The sequence below is a fragment of the Pyxicephalus adspersus genome, chromosome 12, assembly GCF_032062135.1.
Source record: "Pyxicephalus adspersus chromosome 12, UCB_Pads_2.0, whole genome shotgun sequence".
Classification (NCBI taxonomy): Eukaryota; Metazoa; Chordata; class Amphibia; order Anura; family Pyxicephalidae; genus Pyxicephalus; species Pyxicephalus adspersus.
In genome coordinates, this window is record NC_092869.1 from 6,377,585 (window position 1) to 6,401,752 (window position 24,168).

General features: G+C 36.4%; 4 protein-coding genes and 1 pseudogene across 4 annotated transcripts; all 5 read left to right on the plus strand.

Annotated features, from left to right (window-relative positions):
- The first annotated feature begins 2,285 nt into the window (after positions 1-2,285).
- LOC140342490 (olfactory receptor 5V1-like) lies at positions 2,286-3,227 on the plus strand. The gene has a single exon (XM_072428696.1). It carries the CDS (start codon positions 2,286-2,288, stop codon positions 3,225-3,227), a length of 942 nt encoding a protein of 313 aa, XP_072284797.1.
- Positions 3,228-5,018: 1,791 nt separating this feature from the next.
- Positions 5,019-5,945, plus strand: LOC140342492 (olfactory receptor 5AS1-like). Its single transcript, XM_072428697.1, has one exon. The coding sequence runs from the start codon at positions 5,019-5,021 to the stop codon at positions 5,943-5,945; it is 927 nt and encodes a 308-aa protein (XP_072284798.1).
- A 5,315-nt stretch (positions 5,946-11,260) lies between these two features.
- LOC140342493 (olfactory receptor 5AR1-like) lies at positions 11,261-12,169 on the plus strand. The gene has a single exon (XM_072428698.1). It carries the CDS (start codon positions 11,261-11,263, stop codon positions 12,167-12,169), a length of 909 nt encoding a protein of 302 aa, XP_072284799.1.
- A 3,996-nt stretch (positions 12,170-16,165) lies between these two features.
- On the plus strand, positions 16,166-17,076 carry LOC140342494 (olfactory receptor 5V1-like; annotated as a pseudogene).
- A 3,530-nt stretch (positions 17,077-20,606) lies between these two features.
- Positions 20,607-21,509, plus strand: LOC140342501 (olfactory receptor 5G25-like). Its single transcript, XM_072428710.1, has 2 exons — positions 20,607-20,625; positions 20,836-21,509. Exons 1-2 carry the CDS (start codon positions 20,607-20,609, stop codon positions 21,507-21,509), a joined length of 693 nt encoding a protein of 230 aa, XP_072284811.1.
- Positions 21,510-24,168: the final 2,659 nt, after the last annotated feature.

Here is a 24,168-nt window from a genome sequence, read left to right on the forward strand (position 1 = left end):
AACCACAACAATAATACTTTAATAGTAAGTTTACTTTCCTTAATTATACTTTTATATACTAAAACTTCTGTTGAAAATACTATATATATATATATATATATATATATATATATGCATCCCTTTCTTTTTCTTTTTAACAAACCACTCCCCATCTACTTGTGCCCATATATGGGATAACCAGTAATCCTCTAAAGTAAGATCTTCATATTACCAGGTATCCTACAAACATAATTTAAATTAATATCTTCTTTACTTTTCCTAATAGTACGCAAGGTCGCATGTTCTATTTTCTCTTATCACTAAAAAATTGATATCAAGAACGGGTTTATTGCATCCACACCTCCAATACTCACAAAATTAAGACTTGATATATTTTGTTTGGATATTTGCAAAAGATAATGCATATGTCTATCCTTTTAAACTTTAAATGATGTTATTTGATGTAAAGGTGCCTTCAAAATTCATTTGGATATATGCAAATATCATACTAAAGCAAAAACCAAAAAAATTAAAAAAAAATGTTTTCCATTGTTTTGCAATGTTATTTTGCAGCTGACCTCAAGGCTATGATTTTTGTCTTTTTTTTTTGTATATTGTTTTTTTTCACATTTTGTATGGTGTTAGTTTGTTTATGATTCGGTAATAGAGTTTACCTACAGATTCCACAAATTCACAAAAGACCAAATCATCCAAATGGGAGATACAAAAATAAAACAGCCGTCTTACTTGAGGGATCAAAATGTGATTCTTCAACCACAAATAGGAACATCATTTCAAAACTAGCCATCTATAGAACTTACTATGTGTTTACCCACCCACTGAGCATAACCACATTTTTGTGATGTGTGATATTTTTGTTTTATCATAAAAGGGAGTATAAAGGAAAGCAAAATAGGTCAGACATGTGTTTGTTTATGTGTGTTTTACTTTGGTTTATATTAGTACTAATAACTTACAAGTTATACTAGCTGTCTGCTTTTGGTAAATGTACATATAATCTATTGCTTTTCAGAATGGGTTCATCATTAAAATCATTCACCCAACCATCCTAAGCTCCCTTATTCAATAGGAATAGGGTGGACTTAGCAAGTGAGGACTTTATGAGCACCACATGTGGGCTAAACCTTTCAATATGATAGAACACATTAATTTAGTGATTACCTGAAGTAAACAGGAAAAGGGTAGGTCACCGAAAACAATCATCACAATTTTCTTAAAATACAAAGAGTTTAAACCTCTGAAAGTTCCTTATATCCCTAATTTCTTAAGTCTTCACTTCATGACGGGGCCATCATAGGAACTTCTCACTATACCTGTTGGATCTCATTTTTCTTTTGTATAGAAACACACAACAGCTGCTTTAGAGTCTGCCCTATCCCCATTCCCAGGGTGCCTGTTTTCTTTTCATATTTGTATTTGCATAGTGATAGTGTTTGCTGACATTATAATGCCTATTTACAGAAAGAGGAACATTTTCTTGATTTGATTCAAATTTTCACCGTTTAGACGGGGGCATTAGTTTAAACCAGGAAAAGAGCATGGTATGTTAGAGCTTTGTGTATCTATAATACAATCAATAACACTGTAAATATAATTTTATTAGAATCAAAGTAAAATTTCACATACTTAACTTATAAAGAAACAACTTTGTTGCACAAAGCAAATTTGTGAGCAATTTTTAGAAACACAGTTCCACAGATGTCATGTTTATAAAAGTATAATACAGAGAGTGTTTACACACGTTTTTTACTGCTTCTTAAACCAATGACACGTTTCGCAAAACAAGGTCTGCTTCATCAGATCGAGATGGGAACAGAAGTCCTACGGTGGAAGTTATACTTCAAATTTGAAATCTTTCCCAAACTGCAGCAAAAAATGTATTTGCAGATCATCAATAATTAAGGATCAATGACTAAGCAGAATGTTCTATCATACAGTAATTGAATATATATTGGTACGTAAACAACAAAATCAGTAAGATAAGCATACGTGTAGTAGACTTACAATTTTGATGTAATCAAAATACTAGATCATTCAGGTCATTCTATATATCTTATATACATCACCATGAATGTGTTTTTAATGTCAGAACTTGGCTGGTAATCAGATAAAACAAGGCTGCATAGTTGAAGCTAGTCTATTAGTGCAAGGATTATGAATTTGTTAGGGTGTCTATATGAATCAATATTCAAATACATTGTGTATCACAAAAGGGTCCTACTAGTGTTCAGATACAATGTGAGTCCAAATATCCAAATAGAGACCTCATAGACGGACTGAATGTCATGGCAGACACCAATCAAACATCTTCTGATAGATTCATACTGCTTGGTCTATCTAATCTTGAGTCTCTTCAGCCTATTCTCTTCCTTGTGTTCTTCATGATGTATATCATGACATTGTCAGGAAATCTTCTGCTGATCATTGTGGTGAGGATCAACCCAAAGCTACAGACCCCTATGTACTTTTTCCTAAGTAACTTGTCCATTATCGACATCTGTTTGTCTTCCACCATTGTTCCCATAATCCTCAAAAACATTCTAGTCATGGATCGAAGTATCTCCATGTTGGGATGTGCATTACAGATGTACTTCCATTTGGCTTTTGGATCAACAGAATGTGTTTCACTGTCCATCATGGCATACGACAGGTTTGCTGCTATCTGTAGACCATTGCACTATAACATCATAATGAATGGGAAGTTGTGTGCTTGCCTAGCTACAGGTTCCTGCATTATGGGATTTCTGAACTCTGCTATCCATGTTGTTCTCACCTTCCAACTGCCCTACTGCCAGTCCCATCATGTCAACCACTTCTTCTGTGAGATGCCACCATTCTTTCGCCTTTCCTGTCGAGACACTTGGCTTAACGAGATAGCGACATATATTGTAGAAGGTAATATTGCCATACGTTCTTTTTTGTTGACTCTAATTTCATACATGCATATCATCTCCACTATCTTTAAAATCCGTTCCTCACAGGGAAGATATAAAGCTTTCTCCACGTGTGTTTCTCATCTGACAGTGGTGGCTCTCTACTTTGGGACCGTCATGTTTGTGTATTTGAGGTCTGGCTCTACTTATTCTCCTGAAACAGACAAAACCGTGTCTATTCTTTATACAGCTGTGACACCGATGCTGAACCCCATCATCTACAGTGTGAGAAACAAGGATGTAAAAAACACAATTAAACAAAAGCTAAAGTTCAAACAAGCTAACAGGCCTTAAAAACGTTTGTACATTGTACATTTGTATACAAGTATTAGGTTTTTTTGATGGGCCTAGAAAACAGGGCTAATTATTGACTTCTAAGTCATTATCTGCATGGCTGAGGATACTTAATTTTAGGGTTTCTAGGGCAGGGTATATATAGAGTATAGAAGAGAACTCAATTTCTCTTTAGGCAGCTGGAGTTCTAAACTATTTTCCAAGTTACCGTAATAATAAGTAGGCATTTAGGCCTAAGCATTGTAATTTAGTACAAAGTTACATTTGCAGCAATTGCATACATTATATTATTTTTAATAGGCTACATTACATTGTTTTTTCAAAACTGAAGTTACCATGTAACAGCAAAATGGAGGGATATATTGTAATGTCATATTATTCTAAATGATTGAATTTATTACAAAAGTGCAGTTACTTGCAGGTACAAGTACTTTAACTTTGTATAAAATACTTTAAGAAAATAAAACAGACAAACATTCTCAAAGGGCCAAAACTCAACCAACTGGGAGATACTAAAGCTAAATAAAACAGTGTTCAGTCTCATTGACAACTGAATACAGTAATACACAATGAGATATAAGTCGATGACGGCAATACTGATTTCTCTAAATTTTGTACGTCAATGTCATGAAAGGATATTTAAAAAAAGAAAAAGACGAATAGTCAAAAATCTTTTCTTTTTTATTTAGATAAAAAAAAAAAGAAATTGTCTTTTGCTCTGGTTTATATGAGCACTACTACCTAGCAAGGTAAGGAGCAAATGATACATTTAAACATATGCATTATTTAGTATTGATTTTTGTTAAATATCAATTATCAAACTGTTTAATGGAAAACTTTTTTGTTTAATGGATTAACTGTTTAAGGAAACTTTAATTTAGATCATAAAACATATTCACCTTTAGGATTAAAGTGTATTTAAAACCATTTTTAGGAGAGATCAGGGAAAGATTACTGTAGATCAGTTTTTGACATTTCGGGAATTTATTTTGGCTGAATAAATCAAATTGAAAATAAGGTTAAAATCATGTCCTAATTAAAAAAGATACCTTGCATGAATTTTTTTTTATCTGTAAAAAATGCATTTTCTTGATTATAATTTAACTTAAACGACATGCTTTTTAAAATGTTTTCATTGGTGACGTGTTTTCACAAGATTCGTTAACATTCTTAGCCATCGTTTACTTTTATTTCTAATAAAACTACATCCTTCTTTTAAATTCTTTCACCTGTGATATATTCCCCATTTGTGACAAGCCCGCCTGACTTCCCAACAATTGCAAATACATTGCATGTCATGTATAAAGTCTACAATTTTAAATTTCCATAATTATAAAAATATTCACAAATGTTTTTAATTCCGTTGATCCATACTGCTTGGAAGATTCATATGGTGGCATTCTCCACTCTCATTCCCCTCGCAGCTGTAACAGCCTTTACCTTTTCCAGTCTCAGAGGAGGGCTCAAATTGGGCGTCCAACAAGCCAATCATGGTATGATGGTCAGGCATCATCAAGCTTTTAGATATACTAAACAATCTGCTGTGTAGAATTATAGCAATGATATCCCAATTTCTTCTCTTGACAGAAGTTTTTTAAGCCAAGTCTAAGACTAGGCAGGTGACAAGATCATCACCAGGAGGATAGCAAGTAAATTTTTTCGGCAAATATCTCACGTTTTGTTAGCCAGTTAATTCATAATCTTTTTTAGGCTTGCATGGATTGGGGAAGAGCTAACATGCTTCTATGTTAATTGGTACAATTTTCTTTTATTAGGCATGATTTGAATGTTATGAAAGTAATGAACCAAACATCTCCAGGAAGGTTCACTCTCCTTGGCCTTTCTAATGTCCCGTATCTCCAGGTCATCTACTTCCTCGCGTTCTTAACAATGTACTTAATGATGTTATCGGGAAACTTTTTACTGGTCATCGTTGTGAGGATCAACCCCGAACTACAGACCCCCATGTACTTTTTTTTAAGTAACCTTTCTATCGTTGACATCAGTTTCTCCTCCACCATTGTTCCAAAAATTCTCATTAACATCTTGGCCATGGATAGAAGTATCTCCATTGTGGGATGTGCATTACAGATGTACTTCCATTTGGCATTGGGTTCAATAGAGTGTATTATTCTGGCTGTCATGGCGTACGACAGGTTTGCTGCCATCTGTAGACCATTGCACTACAACACCATCATGAACAAACAGATTTGTGCTACTTTAGCTGTAGGGACATGGAGTATGTCCTTCATGAACTCTGCTATCCATGTTTTCCTCACATTCTATCTACCCTACTGCAAGTCCCCCTATATTTACCACTTCTTCTGTGAGATACCAATATTTCTTCGAATGTCCTGTCAAGACACTTGGCTTAATGAAATAGGTATGTACGTTGGAGCAGGTTTCATCGTTTTGTGTTCTTTCATCTTGATTCTAACCTCATATGTCCACATTATTACCACCATCTTAAAGATCCGTTCCTCACAGGGAAGACAGAAAGCTTTCTCCACGTGTGCATCTCACCTAACCGTGGTGGTTATCTTCTATGGTACCATCATGTCTGTATATCTGCGACCTCTCTCCGCTTACTCTCCTGAAACAGACAAAACTGTGTCTGTTCTCTATACAGCTGTGACACCAATGGTAAACCCCATTGTCTATAGCATTAGAAATCAGAAAGTCAAAAACACCATTAAAAGGAAACAAACACGAAAATAACAGCTCTGATGGAAAGTTCTAGTGTTACCACACCCACAGATCATAAGCTCAGAAAGCTGCCGCATCACCTGCATCCCTGTAGCCATGAATTTTCCACCGTTCCTGGCATCCCCTGGACAGAAACTGGGGCTGTGCACAGCTGATGAAGATTCTGGGGTGTGTGCTGTAGCCAATGAGCAGATTGTTCAGTCCTGTCCTGCCATTGGCTGTTGGGCCTTTTTAAACATCTCCAGTTCCATACTCATGTTGCTGGATCCTCACTGCATTTTCTGCCTCTCTGCAAGCTAGTTCTTTGTTTGGATTCTCTGGATTTGATCTTGGTTTGAATTCAACTCTGCCTTGTCTGCTGCCTGCCCTGACTTTGGCCTGTTCAACTACCTCGCCTTGACTTGCTATGTTCCAGCCCGATTGCCATTCCTATGCCAAAGTCATCTGATCCCTGTCACTACCTGGTGGGGAAAGCCTGGGGGCTGCGACCTGGTGACCTCCTTGCAGCAAAGTAGTCCCAACCCTTTAAATTTAAATTTACCTTTAGCTCTGGTGCCTCCCATTTCTCTTGATTGCTGCTGAGATGATTGGAGTCAACCTGTGATAAATTAAATTAATTAGACATGATTTGATGATTTGGAAAGGCACACACCTCTCTATAGAATGCTTTATAGCTTACTGCGTATCAGAGCAAAAAACAAGCAAGGAAGAACAAGCAAAGCACAGATCTGGGGGGGAAGTCTGCAAAACTCTTCTAATGCACTGAAAGTTTCCAAGAACACAGTGGCCTTCATGATTTTCAAACATAAGTTTGGCACAACCAGGACTCTTCCAAGAGCTGATCGTCCAGGCCACAATGAGCAATCAAGAGAGAAGTGTCTTAGTGAGAAAGTTGACCAAGAACCAGATGTTCATTCTGATTGAGCTCTAGAGATCCTGTGTGGGACTACGTTCTAGAAGGACAACCATAAATGCAGCCCTCCACCAATCAAAGCTTTATTACAAAGTGTTAAAATAGTATTGCAGATAGTTTGCATAAAGAAAAACCCTGTTGAGAAATTCTTATCTGTCAAGCGACTCCGTGCTGTGCATCATCGTGGTAATAAACACTGTCTGTTCTGTCCAGCAATGTCAATTGCGGCAGCCAGGAGAACTGGGATACCAGCAGCCCCTGCTTCCTTCTAGATGGGCAGCCTGGGGGGGACTGGTGTCTGGTGGGGACTGGTGCTGACCAGGGCCTTAAAACACCTAAAGAACTTTTGGACTGTGGAGATCAATATTCTCTGGTCTGATAAAATTAAGATTGAACTGTTTGGCCTCAGTTCTAAATGTTATGCCTCGAGGAAACCAGGCACCTGCCCAATATCATCCCAACAGTAAAGCATGGTGGTGGCAGCACAGTCATCCTGTAGGGGTGTTTTTCAGCAGCAGGTACTGGAAGACTGATCTTGGTTGAAAGAAAGCTAAATTGAGCAAGTACAGAGATATCCACAATGAAAACCTTAGTGTGGCCCAGCCATGGCCCTGACTTAAATCCTATTGACTATATCTGGAGAGACCCACAAATGGCTGTCTACTGACAGCCCCCATCCTACCTGACTGAGCTTGAGCTGAGAGGATTTGCAAAGAAGAATGGAAGAAAATCTCCCAATCCAGGTGCGCAAAGCTTGTTGTACCATCACCCAAAAAAAACTCAAGGCTGTAATTGCTGCCAAAGGTGCTTTTACTAAGTACTAAGTAAAGGGTCTGAATACTTATGTAAATGTGATATTTATTTAATATATTTGTACATATATATATTTATGAGAGATGTAGAATGTCTGAATGAGTAATGTCTGAGCACAAGTGTGTATAAATGCACCAGGTTTATATTTGGGAAAAGCCAAAGATTTCAATTAAGTAAATAGAACTTTTCAAAGGAGGGCTTCTTAATGTTACTTTCACAAAATCTAAAAATACCTATGAAGCATTTCTTATATTAGAATGCTCTTGTAAGAAATAATCATACATAATTGTTAATGATAATATATTTTTTATCCTTTGCTACCCTGCTGTGCATTCTATAGACTATTGACCATTAAAAGACCAATCTTAAAATGTAAAATCACTGGTTTTGTGGTTAACTTGGGGCACTGGCTTTACTATTGTACAGACATAAAAACATTTATATATTTTTTTAATGCGTATTTGTCCCCAGAAGAAAATCCTGTGTTAGTCTTCTTGATTAGTGATGTCAACACCATTCTTCTGATTCTCCAACAGTACCCAGCACCAGGACTAGAATAAATACAAATGGAACCTCAGGGGTGGGGTTGAGATATTTGAATTGGTACACTGTATTGGTACTCAAACACTGAAGATAAAAGCCTATTGAAATAAAAACACACAATTATGTCCTCAGAAATAAACCCAATATTAATTATATCATGCAGGAATGTAAGTTACATTTTCCTAGTGTTTCAATAGCCATAGGCACCTCCTTTAAGACTAATACAAATGGTACCGTGGGGGAGTGGCAGTGAAATTTTATTTGTACACTATATTAGTACTTGCACACTGTAGACAAATTTTATTACACAAACAGACATACCTAACAAATAAAAAAAAAACAAATTTATGTTCTGTAATTGAATCCGGTATTAATCATGTCATCCGGCCAAAGAAAATGACATTCTCCTGGTACTTCGACAGGACTAAGTATCATGGGTAAAGCTAATTTCAATACAAGACGTACTGCAGGGGAGTGCCAGTGGGATTTTTCTGGTACTAATGCTTAGTTCTGTTGATGCACTGGAAAAAAAAGTTTTTAAACTATTTTAATACAAAGTGAGATTTACACCCCATCTGGCCTTTTCTACTTGCTATGCAAATGGAGGTTTGGAGTATCGGTTACCAGCCGAAGGTAAAGACACCAGCAAATTGTAGAGTTGGGAAAGAGACTGCACAAGCCATGGATAAACCTACTTAAATAGGATTGGCAATTAGTACCTGGTGAGTTCAGACGTATTGTGGGGTAGCACACCAAAAAATTGGATTTATCCATTATGTAAACTCCTAAAGTTTTTTGGGAAACCATTGGTTAGATTGTTTATCTGGGTAATCACAATACATACGACAGTAGTTTGTAAATATAAAAGGATTGTACAATCATATGTAATCATGTAAAAACAAAAAAAGTGAAAAAAGGCATTACTATAAAAATAGCCATATATATGTAAACTCATTGGTGAGTTGGTGTCATTTTAGAATTTTCAATTAATAAATTTAAACTTATTGAAACTTGGAATTCCCATTAATACAATACTAGGCAATCCTGCTTTGAAGATCTGTATTTGGGCACTGCCTGTTTTAGGAAAACAGCTGTGTGTCCCTGTCAGTTGTTCTCCTGTTTGCACCCTTTCACAATGGGCTTCTGGTGAAAGCTACCATTGAATGCCATTTTTTTTAAGAAAAAAAACATTTAAAATGTTTTCACTTAAGTTTCATCCAATATTTACCCAAAATGTATACACTGGATTCGGTTTAGTTTAGTAATTTGTAAATCAATTTTTCCTTGTGTTTCATTCATTTTTCTAATGAGGAAAAATGTATATATTTTCGATTCAAGTTGGTTGAAACTATGGTGAAAACATTTATTAATAGACCCCATAGGAAAATAAAATGCCATTTGTATGTGCTATTTTCAATTTTAAACAAATAAAAAAAGTGTAAACTTTATCCTAAACTTGTATGAAATATTCATTCAACTGGGAGATGCTAAAATTAGTTGTCAACCAAGAGACTTAAATCTCCTTCTTACACTAGATATAAGAAGGCAATTTTAACCCTCCTGGTTTCATAGCATCAAAACATTTCACCACCTATGTACCTATCTGTGCGGAGCATTACAATATTAACTGGCTATGAAAAGATGTTGTCAGAGTCATTTAAAAAAAATGGAAAAATTAATCAGTAAGATTTTATAAGAAAAATTGTTTTGTAGCACTACTACCTAGCGAGGTAATAAACAAAGCTCTTTATATATTTTAATAGTAATATAAACAAAAAAATTTATATGGCTTTATTTAACACTTGAAACCAAAAGGTTCATTTTAGACATAAAAAAATGTAAATTTTGTATTCAGCGACTTAGTGGTGAATTCAAGTCCGATTTCCCCACCATTAGCACTCCCTATCATTATGGAGGAGGTTGGCTAAAATATGGTCGGCCACCATATTGTAGCCGACCATATAATTTATACTGTACAGTAAATAATTGATTGTATCATGTTTATACAAAATGGTAGATGGAAATTGAAAAATGTATACACTATAGCGACAAGAGTTTTTTGGACACCTGACCATCACATCTATTTGAGCTTGTTGGACAACCCATTCCAAAACCATATGCAAGAATGTGAATGTGAAATTGCCACCCTCTCTCTTGCAGCTATAACTCCTTTGTTCTTCTCATAAAGGTTTGTCTTTGGAAATCTGTCCCATTTCTGCCATAATGGTATTTGTGAGATCAGGCACTGATGTGGGACCTGACTACCATTGGCATTCCAATTCACTCTAGAAGTGTTTAGTAGATCTGAGGTCAAGGTGTTGTACAAGCGATTCAAAATTGGCGGACCATATTTACCTTTCCATTTTAATCTCCAACTATTACAATTGTAACTACAATTTAATACAATCTGTTGACTATGGCATATTTTGAGCATAGGGTTTACATAATCAGATATGTTTAAACAATTGCTAAATTTCGCAAACACCATAATCATATAATTTGTGAACTGCATGTAATCTCTTTTAGCCGTAATAAATGGAGCCACTGGAATCCTTAAAATGTGTTGACTATTTACTGAAGGCAAAAATTTTTATTTGGACTATACGCACTCCTGTCTGGTGCTTTCTTTAATGTATCCATAACATGTAGTTTATTATTTAGGCTTTTATCATGACATTGTCTACACAAGAAATGAAGGTACATTAAATTAATGATGATATTTCTCATAAAAGGCATACATAGGGGTTCATGTCAAGAGCTGCTTCAGAAGTTGCCCAATCTCTGGCTTCTGTGGGCTCTTCCCAAATACTGACCAAAAAGACACTCTTGTATTAAATAGGTACAAGCTATCATAAGGTTAATTTAAAACTTTTTTTTTTAAATTTTGTAGGACAGGGAAAAGTTAAAGTTTCTGTTTCTCTTTTAAAGGGTATATAATTATGTCTGAGACCCCTTTGAAGAAATTGGACCACGGTTTCTCTCCATGTGAATGTTTTGCAGGAAAAAAATATTTATGGTCATCACTGGGACATCTCCTATCAGACATAAACTGAATATTATGAACATCAACCAGACATCTCCGAAAAGGTTCATCCTCCTTGGTCTATCCAATGTCCCATATCTCCAGTCAATCTTCTTCCTTGTATTCTTTATAATGTACATAATGACATTGTCAGGAAATCTTCTACTGATCACTTTAGTGAGGATCAACCCAAAATTACAGACCCCCATGTATATTTTCTTGTGCAATCTTTCTACTATTGACATCTGCTTCTCATCTACTGTTGTTCCAAAAATTCTTATTAACACTCTAATCATGGATAAAAGTATCTCCGTGTTGGAATGTGCATTACAGATGTACTTCCATTTGGCTTTAGGATCAACAGAGTGTATCATTATAGCCATTATGGCTTATGACAGGTTCGCTGCCATCTGTAGACCATTACACTACAACACCATCATGAACAAGAAGATTTGTGTTAGTTTGGCTGTAGGGACTTGGAGTGTGTGCTTCATAAACTCTGCCATTCATGTTGCCCTTATTTTCCAACTTCCCAATTGTAATTCCTACCATGTCCATCACTTCTTATGTGAGCTGCCACCTTTCCTTCGAACTTTGTGCAGTGAAACTTTGGTTAATGAGATAGCCATGTATATTGGAGCAGGTTTCATTGGTATGTGCTCTTTTTTCTTGATTCTAATCTCCTATGTCCACATCATCGTCACCATCTTGAAGATCCGTTCCTCCCAAGGAAGACACAAAGCTTTCTCCACTTGTGGTTCTCACCTTACCGTGGTTGTCCTCTACTATGGAACCATCTTGTTTGTGTATCTGCGACCACGCTCCTCTATAACTTCTGAAACAGACAAAACTTTCTCTATCCTATATACGGTTGTAACACCAATGTTGAACCCTATCATCTATGGTATCAAGAACAAAGATGTCAAAGACACCATTAGAAGGTAAAGAATGAAAAGATAAAGGTCAAAGAATTTATTTTTGTGAAATGTGGAGTCCTTGCTTATAGCACAGTGTTTCCCAGCCTTTTTAATACGGGGAACCCCTAAATTACCTTTCTTTTATCGAACCACTTCTACATCCTAAGCTCTCAATATATTAGTGTGATGGTCAATAGAAAGAATGCCTCTTACACGACTGGCCATTGGGAAGATTGTCGCCATTACAGATAGCCAAAAGATCATTGGTGTCACCTAAACTGACTTGAGAGGTAAAAATTGCTTATAGTTCAAGGAACCCCTAGAAATCTCTGGGGGAACCCTGATTGAAAAACACTTCTATAGCATATTGTTTCTAATACATTGCTCAGTTAGTTTACATATGTATGTAAAGAGGATTACAGACTTATAGAGTCATTTTTTTCTTTACCAAAAAACAGAATTAAAATCGAACATGGCACTAAAAACTATAGTCATGTTGTAATATACTTCTAGATGCCTGCAGTTTATGTATTTATTAAATTTGAACAAATAAAAATAAGTTTATTTTCTAATATATATTTTATATATTTGTTATTTCAAATGCTTAATATAAAGCATAAGGAGATAATAATTCACAAAAGGCCAGAGGCCAACCAAATGGGAGATGCTAAAACAGAAAACAATTTTCAGTCTCCTTGGCAAGCGGAGGGACCTAAATACATTTGTTACATCATATATAAAACATATTCCATATTCCTGGTTTCCCTGCCTCAGAAGAACATACCCCACCTTCCCACCAGCATGAAATAACTATCATAAAGTTAAAAGATGTTGTGAAAGCTATGAAATTAATATTTGAAAAGAACGATAAAACAACTGTATACAATATTGCCTTCTTTGGCCATTTTAAAGGTAAGGCACACAAATATGTATTTTGTACTTATACATTATTATTTATTAATTTTGTTTTTTTAAACAAAACAGAATTTTCTATTTTCCAAAGTAATGGATAAATCAAGTCACATTTGCAAACATTTGGCTACCTTAACATTTGGTTATATTAACAACATTTTAAATTACCTGACAAAATTATGGGGACTATTTATAAAGGAATTATTCCGATATTCACCAAACATTCTATGGTGAAGAATCTGCCAAGTCCTTTCCCAGGCAGTGATTTATTTTTCAGAAAATTTAATGAATGTCAAATTCACTGATTTATAAAAAGGACCCTATGACCAACCAGATCTATAGTAGTAGTTAGTCACATTTCAATGGACTAATTTTTGTCATATTGAAGATGTTTCACAGCCTATCCAAGCTGCTTCTTCAGTCCTTCAGCTTGCATAGGCTTCAAAACATCTACATTATAAATGTAAGCCAAGTTAAATGTGACTAACTATAGTAACACTAAACATATGACCAAACATATGGGCTGACTTAACAGTCTGGCAAAATAGATTTTTATAGGGAAAACTAGATTATCTGGCTTGCACACCCACTGTGTCCATTATTGGGGGCTCCTGGTCTCACGTCTGAAATATGTTGCAGAAAGAACTGGAACACAAAAAACTGGTAGAGAAAGTGCAAAAACTCATTAACATTGTCTCTTGGCATTCCACATTCTATCAGTCTATATTAATATCCCAGAAAAGATACTACTTCGACTTCTACCAAACAAATGATAGTGTGAGCAATGGATCAGATTGTACCTCTAATTCTGTACAGAGAACGTAATGAACTGATCCTACAAATAGGGAAACAATACATTTCAATGTATTGTTTCCCTATTTTCTTGGTTAAAAAGGAAGAAACAATTTTGGATTACATCATGTAACCTTCAAACACAACTCTACATGTGTTTTTAATAGAGGATACACTAAAATCACCTCTATAGAGTTTTGGACCCTTGCCCATTTGTCTAACATCTCCAGGTCATGTCGTCAGAGCTCAAAGTGGTCATAGTATTTTGTGCACATGATATTTTATTTATTCCCACCATGGTAAATTTATGATCAATTAATTTTGTATTGAAGCATTTATCCCATGTTGGGAATCCAAAATAATTTAGTGTAGTTCCTTAAACAGACATTGTTACCTTGGCTATGCACAACAATGTAGCCCAATGATACCCCTTTGCCAGGGTTTCTTTTTTTTCCCTTCATGGCCAACACTGATGTCCATGATGTCTATGACCAGGATAAGCAATCATGTCAAATTTTCTCTTGGTCATGTGACAGTAAGCAGGCCTTTCATCTGACCACTAGGTTCAAGTGCTGTCACAGGGAGCATATCACAAGCGTGGGTATGAGTGGGTCAGGGGGTTCCCTTTGCAAAGACTTTCAATGTTATATTAACATTCAATGCAGTGGCATCACTGAATGAGTAGAGTATGCCTTCCTCCAACTCTTCTACTACCCACTTTAAGTAGAATGTTTGGCAGGAGCAAATAAAAAAACACCTGTTAAAGACAAAAAAATATATAAAACGGGGATGACTTTGGTATGACATATATAAAATAAAAAATAAAAAAATAAAAGTGTAAATTTTTATTACAGCTATGAACTTTAGCTACATTATGACATTTATTCAAGCACTTTTGCAGCATAAACAGACACATATTCACTAAAGACCAGATGTCATGCTCCGGGGGGCAGGCAGAAAGCAAGAGAGGTCAGGTCACACGCCAAGGGTCATTTGCCAGGGATCCAGGAGACAGACACTAGTGACAGGGGCCACTGCAGACACAGGGAACACAGGAAACACTGGAAGCAACAGGAGGCACAGGTAACTCAGGGATATCCACAGACAGACAGGAACACTGGAACAGCAAAGGGAAGTTGGCTAGGAACCAACAGACTGGACAACAAGAGGTTAACACGGGAGCTGGTCAAAGGAAATTCTGGATTAAGCCACAGGTGAAAAGAAACTAGCTCAACAGAACTAGGGGCTCCGCACAATAGAGACACGTTGCACGAACACTGAGTGCTGTGTCTGAGCTAGCTAAACAGCCAAGGATGGTTAAGAGGCTATTTTCTGATTGGCCAGCGGATTGGACGGAATTGATAAAAGGTGGAAACAGAGGCACGCCCAGAGTCAGAACTGCTCGGATGTGCAGGGAAGAGGCGTCTGCGCTTTAGTAAGGAGAAGGTACAGTATGTGTGACACTCTGGTCTGATAAAATCAAGATTGAACTGTTTGGCTTCAGTTCTAAATGTTATGCCTGGAGGAAACCAGGCACCTGCCCAATATCATCGCAACAGTAAAGCATGGTGGTGGCAGCACAGTCATTCTGTGAGGGTGTTTTTCAGGAGCTGGGACTGGAAGACTGATCTTGGTTGAGAGAAAGCAAAACTGAGGAAGTACAGAGATATGAGGACAGTTCCCAGTTGAATAGTATCTGGTCTTTAGTGAATTTGTTTATGCTGCTTAAGTGCTTCAGTAAATGTAATATTAGTTCATAGCTGTAAAAAATATTAAATTCGTCTCTTTGCTAAACTAAAGCTCCAAAACTCATGTGATACATCTTTTATAAGAAGGCAACTTCAACCTTCATTCACACTGATCATACTGACATTTTGTATTTCTGCATAGGTGTCATAAAAGTCAATTGTGTGATTAGTGTTTTATCCAAAAAAATAGATACAATTTTTTTGGTCTACTTGAGCTGCTATCTATGAAGGCTTAAAATTAAATATTTAAATATATTCATTTTAGAAGGCTCAGTTTCCATGATGGGACCCTGCAAGCACACATAGGCCCATCCAGCTAATATATTAATCCTCTCTGGTAAATCAAATAATGTTTTACCGCCATATGACTTCTTTAACTAAAAGCAAAATCTCAGTAATAATAACTGTCTCAAATAGGACCTCTAACTCTGTGGCTTCATAGAAAAGAAGTGACTTGAATAGAAAGATGACAATGAATGCATGCAAGTTTTCCTGAAAGAAAAAATATAATACAGATTTTTTTTTCATTGTAATTCTTATATTTCTCTTCTACCAAACAGGAACTGAGTGTTATGGAAGAAGTCAACCAAACATCTCCAGAAAGGTTCTTCCTCCTTGGTCTATCTAACATTCTATATATCTCATGGCCATCCGTTTCTTTGTATTCCTTGTTATGTACCTGATCACATTGTCAGGAAATCTTTTATTGATGATTGTAGTGACGATCAACCCAAAGCTACAGACCCCCATGTACTTCTTGCTGATTAACCTCTCTATTATTGACATCTGTTTTTCCTCCACCATTGTTCCCAAAATTCTCATAAATACCCTGGCCATTGATAGAAGTATCTCCTTGTTGGAGTGTGCAGTACAGATGTATTTCCATCAGGCTTTAGGATCAACGGAGTGTATTATACATATCAGTCATGGCATTCGACAGGTTTGCTGCCATCTGTAGACCATTAGACCAACACCATCATGAACAGGATATTGTGTGCCAGTTTAGCTGTAGGGTCATGGGGTACGTGCTTCCTAGTCTCTGCCATGAATGTTGTCCTCACCTTCCAACTCCCTTACTGCAAGTCCCACCACATCAACCACTTCTTCTGTGAGATGCCACCATTTTTTCGATTGTTTTGTCAAGACACTTTGCTCAATTAGATAGTGATGTATATTGGAGCAGGTATCACTTCTATGTTTTCTTTCTGCTTGACTCTTATTTCATCCATTCACATCATCCCGACTATCCTAAAAAATTGTTCCTCACAGGGAAGACAAAAAGCTTTTTCCACGTGTGCCTCCCACTTGACTGTGGTGGTTCTCTACTACGGGACCATCATGTTTGTGTACCTGGGACCCCACTCTACCTATTCTAGGGAAAAAGACAAAACAGTTTCTATTGAACGCCATCATTTATAGTATGAGGAATAAGGATGTAAAAAACTCGGTTAGAGTTAAACAAACCAGAAAAAGAAATCTCTAATGGAAATACCCATTTTTTTATTTGAAAGGAGCTACAAAAAGTCTAAAATGCAGAAGACATAAAACTGTAAATAGGTACATACAGTACAAATAAATAATGGAGAGGGTGAAAGGCATAGAAGGCCATTGCACCACAAGCATAAAATGCCTTGACATTTTGGTATACTTTTTTATATTTTATAGCAAAGTCAGACATTTTCTGTAACCATTTTTTAAAATATTTCTATGTACTGTTATGTGTTTTAGAACAATACATTTAAATGAATGAATCTGTTGTTCTGAATGCATAGCTAAATTGTGCTCCTAGTGCCTGTAAACTCAGTTTTAGACCTTCTGTTTGGGTAAGATTCACTGTGTGTGTATAGGCCATAGGTTTAGGTATATCTGTATGTTGCATTATGTTGTTTAATTTGTGCTCTGCTCCAAGGGGATTAGTAAAGAAGTTAGGTATGTTCACATTGGCAGGTATTACAAGTGGTAGCAGTAATAGTGCTCAAAACTTCTTCTAGTAATCAAAACTTGCAACAGGACCAAATGGGTTTGTACACCTTACAGCCCTGCCATTGCCATTATTTTCAATCCATCACAGTTCCAGCCCCACCAACCACTCTTTCTATTTTTTGCTACCATACCACATCTTCCAACACCTACAGCCAACACTATAAACCACCAATGAGGTAACCCATATGCGTTTAATTTTCCACATTCAAACATTGCCAAATTCCACAATTCCTTGGAAACCAGGAGAGGAGTAACGGGACTTTAAAGGCAAATCTTATACAAGTTTATATTTGTGACTCCATATGCTCCATAAATTATCCAAATATAAAAGCACATAGAGAGATTTTGATTTTATATAAAACATCATGAACTTTAATATAAATAATAAAACCAGTTGTACAAACAGTTTGTCTCCAATTCATGCAGACCACATGTGTATGAAACTCCTCGACACGTTTCGTAAAACTAGTCCACTTCTTCAGGAGAAACAATTTGTCTAAAAAACAGTATTTTACCAAAATTTCATACATTATATACATAAAATCATTCAGTTTTTAACAATTTAGCAAAAAGATAAATATTTTTTTTTTTTACTTACATATCACATTTTGGAAATTAATCATAAATGTTCAAAAAACCCCTTCATATGTTCAGACTTAATGACATATGAAGAGGTAGATTTAGAGACACCGGTGGGCAGACATCACCAAGCAGATTTCTCGACTAAATCACTAAAAACAATTCAATTCCTTTATTGAAATATAATCTCATAGGGATTGTGTTCTTTACCCCAATGTGCTGCAGCCTGATACCAATTCACCAGTACTACCATATTAACCAATTACCATATTGTTAAACTGGTTGCCATATATAGGGATAATTAAAAATATATTCTCATATGATTTTATTTAAACCACCTATGTGTTACAACCTCATATCATTAGACCAGTGCCATCTTACATCACCAAATAACCTATCTGGTGAAGCTTGAGTATATAAGTTCAACACCTTATCCTAATTAGAGAAAAAAGCCTTCAATACTCTCAATACGTAACCGAACCGTGACACAAATACTAATATAAAGTAGAACTGAAGACATTTGGGCGGAGGGCCTCATGACAGGGGGAAAGGGAAGACAGAGGCAGGGGTTAAAGTATAAAAAAAAAAAGAAATATATAAAAAAAAAAAAAAAAAAGGGAAAAGTGCGGGAAAATTAAGGGTCCTGATTGGTGGCTGATAGAGAAAAAAAAGGGGAAGCGAGAGGGGGGAGACAGCAGATAGAACGGGAAGATAGAGAGCTTCCCACCCTCCCTCCCTGTGGCATGAGCTAAAGGATTTTTGTTTGGTTTGTCATAGCAGCTTGAGTAGGTGTGTTAGTATTATAAGTCCATGGAAGTTAGAGTTGGAAAAGGGGGAATGTACGGGGGGTGGGACCCATAAGTGTATGGGTAGTTCTGGTATGGGTTGCCTTGCATGACATTCGGTTGTTGTGGAGGCTAGGTTTCGGAGGTTCAACCCGCTAACTGTCCCCGAGGCGGTGTACGGGCGGCTGGGGGCCGGGAAGTGGAGCGGAGATCCTTGTGAAAATAAGGCGGTTATAGTGGGGCATCCATGGACTAAAAGGAGGGTGTTTTTCCTACTTAGCAGACTGAAAATGTTTGTTTGGTTATGTAAATGGTGTCTTGTTATCTTAAAGAAAATGTAACATTGTTAAATAAACTACTATTGTTAAAAAAAATACTTATTGTGTGGGCTGTTTAGTAGGGCTACAATGGTGAAAGGGGGGTATGGTAATAATTGGTCAAGGTTTAGCAGCTAAGGATTCATCTGAAGTACCCTAGTCATGCTTATAGCGCAACACCTAACGCTCAACTCACTCAAAAATGTATATAGTGTAAACTTCAAAGAAACATGTTCTAGTATCAAATTTGAATATACCACATTTAACTCTACATACCTCAATTTAACTTCATCTGCAAAGCAAGTAAATAGATACCAATCAATTCCATGATCAGACAGGAGCACACTGCTTTCTTACCTCTAGGCATTTATCAATCTTCCTATCCAATACGTTCCGATCTGCAAGATCTGGTAACTTCAGAGAGGAGATGCCTCCACCTCTGTGTTCTCTCCTTTCTTTTTTTTTTAATTGTATTTTTATTGAAAATTTTCCAACAGAATTACAAAACAGAGAATAACAATAAGGTGCAAGAACATAACAGGTGTAAAAACTTGAGCAACACAGTTATGAGGCAGCGGTATATTGAGAGGTCTGAAAGTGTTAGACAATTGACCTTGACTATAGGAACATTAGCACATAATACACAAAGTCAGTAGATATAAATATAGATTTTTTTGGGTGCTGCAAGCTGCTGTTTTGAATGATACAAGAACCATTGGCTTACTGATGGCAGAAAAGTTCCAAGTTTAAACTCAGATTGTGTACCGGTTGCTTTAGAGTGCTGTTTGCCTGCTGGTTGCTTGCGTTCCAGATAAATAGGAGTTTTATTGTATTAGGATATACACATTTTACACACATCTGTATATTTCTACTTTCTCCATGACTGCCATAAAACTGCCAATGGAAAATGAGGGGTCTATAATTCTAAAAATGATACTTTCATGGTTGCCATGTTGAAATTGTTGGCCTTATCCACATACAAGTATGTGGTTTTCACTGTGGGACTTCACTTTGAATATTCTAGTTTTTCATATTGTCTCTTTTTGAGAGGGGCCATACGTACGTGTCAATTGGAAAACATTAATGGTGAGAACAATTGATTAAAACTGCACGAAGAAAGGCAAGTCTTCCCAATCAACATTCTTGGAGTGAGATCTGTAATGTTTCCAATGTATATTATACTTGTCATTGACAGATAAAGTAGACCCCCAGATGGGGACAGCTGTTATCATTTGGAGGCAAAACTGTCCCAGCATTACTATTTCTGTCATTGAAAGGTATAGTATGGCTATTAAAAAAATACAAATTCTAAACGGCTAAGAAATCTGGGTGAATTTAGAATTGCCAATATGACTGGAGTTAATCTGAGTCAGACATTTCTGTTCCAAGTGCCTCTAGTAAAGAATTAAAATGGTGCTAAATTTTTGGAGTGAAAATTTCTTCTTCTTTGCTCAAAGTCTGCAGTTTAGTTGAAAAATAAATAAAATACGATATAATAAAAACATAAAGTTTAAAGTTACATTATATTTTTTTCAAATTTTCTATTCTTAAAAATTCTTATAAACACCCTGGCCATAGATAAAAGTATCTCCTTGTTGGGATGTGCATTACAAATGTACTTCAGTCTGGCTTTAGGATCAACAGAGTGTATTATACTATCCGTCATGGCATACGATAGGTTTGCTGCCATATGCAGACCTTTGCAATACAACACCATCATGAACAAGACATTATGTGCTGGTTTAGCAGCAGGAACATGGGGTATCAGCTTCATTAACTCTGCATTACATGTCACCCTCACCTTTCAACTTCCCTACTGCAAGTCCCACCATGTCAACCACTTCTTCTGTGAGATGCCACCATTCTTTCGTCTGTCCTGCAAAGACACTTTTTTCAATGAGATATTGATGTATGTTGGAGCAGGTATCATTGTCATGTGTTCTTTCTGCTTGACTTTAATTTCGTATGTCTACATTATCTCCACCATCTTGAAGATCCGTTCCTCCCAAGGAAGACAAAAAGCTTTCTCCACTTGTGTTTCTCATCTGACCGTTGTGAGTCTCTACTATGGAACCATCATGTTTGTATACCTAAGACCCCGCTCCACGTACTCTGCAGAAATAGACAAAACCGTTTCTATTCTCTATACAGCTGTGACACCAATGCTGAACCCCATTATCTACAGTATGAGGAACAAAGAAGTAAAAAATACAATTACAAGGGAACATGCAAAAGATCTAAGGCTAATTTAGGACAAGATATTTTATCACTTTCTGTTACAAAAACACAAAAACCCCAAAAATGGGGCGCTTTAAATCAAAAGTAAGACTTTGTAAGTATATAATGAAATAAAACATAAATATTTCATGAATTACCTCTGCAAGAGAAAGATCTACTTTTGTTGGTGGTATAGCTACTGTTATTAAATGTTTTTTATATTTACAGAAGTTTGTTAAAATGGCCTTGTGTCTTAACACGTGGGACTACAACAAGTATTGCCTCCAATAGGAAATGACACGTCATTCTGTGCTAGCCACTAGCTTAATGGCATAATGTAATGGCCGCTATTAGGAGTATAGATATACACTGATGTGTATATCAAGGATAACATTAAACTATACATATACTAAATATAAAATACTTTTGTTAAAAAACTGATTTTATGATACTAGGTTTACAGAGATGTATGTGTTCTCTAAAGCTTGAGAACAGCAGACTTGTCTACTTTTCCCTTTTCCATCCCATGGTGCTGTATGAAGGAAAGTGGGGATGAAGGGGAAGACTCTTCTGACTTATACCCTTGTCTATGTAAATTTAAGCATGAGCTTTTGAGTTCTGTAAACAGCAGGATTTATTTGTTTTAGCAAAGCACATGTAAAGGGAAATATGGAAAAAATGTTGAAAAGAAACAGGACATACCCTATACCAAAAGACTGGTGGATTTATAAGGTGACAATAAAGGGAAAAACAATGAAGCAGTCACATCTATGGACTGGTACTTTGCAACATGTTTAATTTTTTATGGAGGGGGGGGGGTTAAATACACTTTAGGGAGAATAGGCTACCTCAAATGCTTTTAGCCTTCTCCTAAATTAGTAATTGAACAGTTGGCTCAGTGTCTGTCACACTTGGCTTTGCAACACCGAAGGTCCCAATTTTAGAGTTTAGCCAGGACACTATCTGCATGGAATTTTTATGTTCTCCCTGTGTTTGCGTGAGTTTCCTTCTAAACCATTCTAGACTTAGACTGTTAATGAGGATGACTACAGTAGGGACATTAGATTGTGAGCTCCTTTGAAGGACATCTAGTGAGTAGTGTTGGTCGAATATCTCACTATTCGATTCAACAGCTATTCGATTGAATAGGGAGATATTGTTCGGGTGATTGAATGCCGAATTCAAACACCATTATAGTCAATGGTGGGAAAATTCAGGTTATTTTTCGGGACTGTGAAGAACTGCAAGAGCAGTTAGGGGAGCAGAGCTGACAGCTACGCTCCCCTGATTGCTCTTGCAGCCCTCTACTAGTTGTTTGTGTTCTTGGATAGAGTTTCTCTATCCAAGAACACAGGAGTCCTGTGTTCCTTGATAGAAAAACTCTATCCAGGAACATGGATGGTTTTGAATGAGGAGACTTGTCCCCATTTAACCTCTAGTGCCGGGGATCGCACACTGTTCTTAATGAATGTGACCATGCATTGAGAAGATAGTCTGACTTTTTCAGAACAAAAAATATATCATACCTTTCCTGGTCCTTCCTTTTTCTTTTAATAAACATACTAATACATTTTTAATTAAAATGTTTTCATTTAGGCCCTGTGAAATCATCCCCAGGTCTTGGTTGGCCGGATGGACCAGCAGTATGCAGCACATAGATAATGGAAACCAGGCTGTGGCTAAGCCTCCGTGATGGAAAGATGAAACTATTAAATTTCAAGGGATGATGAGGGCAGGGTGGGGACAAGTCGGCTTAGAAGAAAATGGTTTGATGTCCATAAACCATTAGGTCAGATATAAAACAAATGAAAACAAAATAAAATGTTGGATACAAACTACCAGGTCAATTGGAAAAAAAAGAACATATCACCCAAGTTGAGGGATTAAATATTAAATTATTAAATATCTTTAGCTCCTCTTACCCAGCCCTACTTTGGTTCTGATGGTGCTATTCATATTAAGAAGACCACTATATTAGTGTCACCTAATTTCCCCTATTTGGCACCAATGTTTCCGAACCATCTGTTATCCAGCTCCACTCACCACCTGCCTAAGATACTGTAAGCAGTAGCAACAGTCGCTATTTTTAGTGCACCCAACCCAACATTGCTGAAATTAAACCTATTTCCACTTCTGAGCATACGTCATTAAAACCCATGGCCTCACACTTTATTGACTGCACCATCATCAAAATTGCTAACAAAAAAACAACCATTGTAACCGTTTTCAATTGATTTTTTTTTCAACCCCATCATCAACCCTACATCAACCCTAAATTAAAAGGAAAATGATCATGTTTATTAACATAAAAGACAAAATAGCTTGTCTAGCAATTACCATACATACTTGAGTTAAAACTAAGATTTTTTTCCATCAAAATGTTGTTAGAAAAAGAATCTTGGTTTATGTTTGAGCCATACAATAAATGTGTTCTATGTCCTCTTGTAAAGTGTCTAACAAATTCTTGCCATCAGAGAGATGAGTTTGTTACACACCTTCCATGGGTACACAGCACCATCTTCTGGGAGTGAACAAAAATAACAAAAAGTGACCCATACCCAACTCAAACATACAAAAAACCTTACTTTTTGGGAAAATGTCAATGTTATTTGTATTTTCCCCCTTTATCCCAACCTAAATAAATGTATAAAAATACGCCATGGATATATTTATTCATGTTATTTTTATTGGTAT

What these genes read in the sequence shown, in the direction of transcription:
- LOC140342493 (XM_072428698.1), top strand. Translation starts at nt 11,261, where the DNA reads ATGAACATCAACCAGACATCTCCGAAAAGGTTCATCCTCCTTGGTCTA.
- LOC140342490 (XM_072428696.1), top strand. Translation starts at nt 2,286, where the DNA reads ATGGCAGACACCAATCAAACATCTTCTGATAGATTCATACTGCTTGGT.
- LOC140342492 (XM_072428697.1), top strand. Translation starts at nt 5,019, where the DNA reads ATGAAAGTAATGAACCAAACATCTCCAGGAAGGTTCACTCTCCTTGGC.